The sequence below is a fragment of the Belonocnema kinseyi genome, chromosome 9, assembly GCF_010883055.1.
Source record: "Belonocnema kinseyi isolate 2016_QV_RU_SX_M_011 chromosome 9, B_treatae_v1, whole genome shotgun sequence".
NCBI classification, from domain to species: Eukaryota; Metazoa; Arthropoda; class Insecta; order Hymenoptera; family Cynipidae; genus Belonocnema; species Belonocnema kinseyi.
The window spans coordinates 51,056,992-51,058,800 of NC_046665.1; the positions used below are offsets into that span (position 1 = coordinate 51,056,992).

At 35.1% G+C, this 1,809-nt stretch overlaps 1 protein-coding gene across 1 annotated transcript in view; it reads left to right on the plus strand.

The window, feature by feature from the left end:
* LOC117180538 (hemicentin-1-like) overlaps nucleotides 1-1,530 on the plus strand; it is a 159,418-nt gene extending 157,888 nt beyond the window's left edge. The window contains exon 10 of the mRNA XM_033373035.1: nucleotides 1,190-1,530. Within this exon, the coding sequence (XP_033228926.1) occupies nucleotides 1,190-1,530 (341 nt within the window). The remainder of the gene's footprint in view (nucleotides 1-1,189) is intronic.
* The last annotated feature ends 279 nt before the right edge of the window (nucleotides 1,531-1,809 follow it).

Here is a 1,809-nt window from a genome sequence, read left to right on the forward strand (position 1 = left end):
AAAGAGGGAGCTCTTCTTAATATTTTGACACCAAAATCATATCGATACACCTTACCGACTGCGAGTAAAGCCACCCACGCTTTAACTTGACAGACTGTAAATATATTCTCTCACCGAAGATTTAAAATGCATCGTATATCTACTATATTTTGCCAATCACTGATGAAAATTTCAGCGACAAAAAACACGATTGTTTTGAAGAATAAGAAAAACCTTAAAATTTCAAAAATAGCAAGGTTTAAAAAAAATCAAAAATGATTGTTTTCTCTGGAAAACCAGAAACAAATGGTAAATTTATAATAACTAGACTATGTTAGTGTTTATTGTTTCTAAGAATTTCAGGAGAAAAGGTTAGGTTTTTGATTATTTTTTTCACACACTTTCAATACCCTCTCATTATTTTCCTTAATTTTCTCTCATTTTTATCCTTTTAATTCCCCTCATTTCCCCTTGATTCCCCTCATTCACCTCAGATTCCCATATATTCCCCCATTACCTGACAGTATACTCCGCTCATTTCTTATACTTTGCCTCCTCCTACTTCTTCTAAACTCTTTTTCCCCTCATTTCCCATGCTTCCCTTATTTCCCCTACTTTGCCTCCCCAAATTTAAATTGATTGCACCTACTTGCCCTCCACTCATTTCTCTTCTTCATTTACTCTTCCCCTCTCCACATCTCCCCTTACTTTACATCCTTCCCCTAAAAACTAGTTATTTTCCATCATTTGCCCTAATTTTCATTCCCTCATTTCGCCTTGCTTCCCCAACATTCACCAAAATTTCTTCACTTCCATTATATCTCCCCATTCCCTATCATTCCACCTCATTTATTCTACTTTCACTCCCTTGTTTTTGCATAACTTTCACGCCTCTCCCCTCATTGCCTAAATTTTCCTCTACTCATTTTCCCTCACTTCCTTTTAGCGCTCCTACTTTAGCTCCCTTATTTTTCCCTCGTTTTCTCTACTTCCCTCACTTAATGCACCCTCACTTTTTCTCCTTGAAAGAAAGTACGACGGACGGACACCCGAACAAAACTATAATATAAGGGCCTCTGCCCGGGGATACGAAACATTGAAATGCAAAACTGTCGCTATGTTAATTTAAATTTTAATTTTAGTTAGCAAAATAACCACCTAATCATCCCTGAAAAAGTCATGCAATCAAAAATAATTTCCCAATTTACAGAACTGCATCTCATGCCTAAAACAACCCCAATCACAGTTCCGAAACACGTGGAGATAAAACCGAGAAAAAAGCCAGTGAATAAGGGAAGGAAAAAAATAGGAAATCGTCGACAACACCACAATGAAGATTTTGAAGATTTCGATCCAGGAATTGGAAACGAAGATGATTTTGGAACAACTCAAATTATGGCGGGAAGTACACAAGAAGGTCAAAAAACAGAAAGACCTCTGATAGTACCTTCCTTATCTCCACCTTGGGTAATTTTGAATGCGGCAAGTACCAGGCAATACTTCTTGTCTCAATACTTGTTTCTCATTTTGCTCCATATAATGACGCTCTAAAAAATATATCGAGTAATAAATCACGAAGCATAAAATAGGAATAAAATTCTATAATCGCCTATCGATTCTAGTTTTTAAGATTTTCTAGTCAAGTTCTTGATTAAGAAAATCTTTTAAGTCGAAATAATAGGAAAACACGTTGCGACTGATCCAAGTTTAAATGAAAATTCCAGGTAAATAAGATTTTTTCTTTTGTTTATTGTAATAATTATGATATCTCACGAACATTTTAAGATAAAAATTAAAAGAATCGGTAGAACATTTTTGGAAAAATTTTGA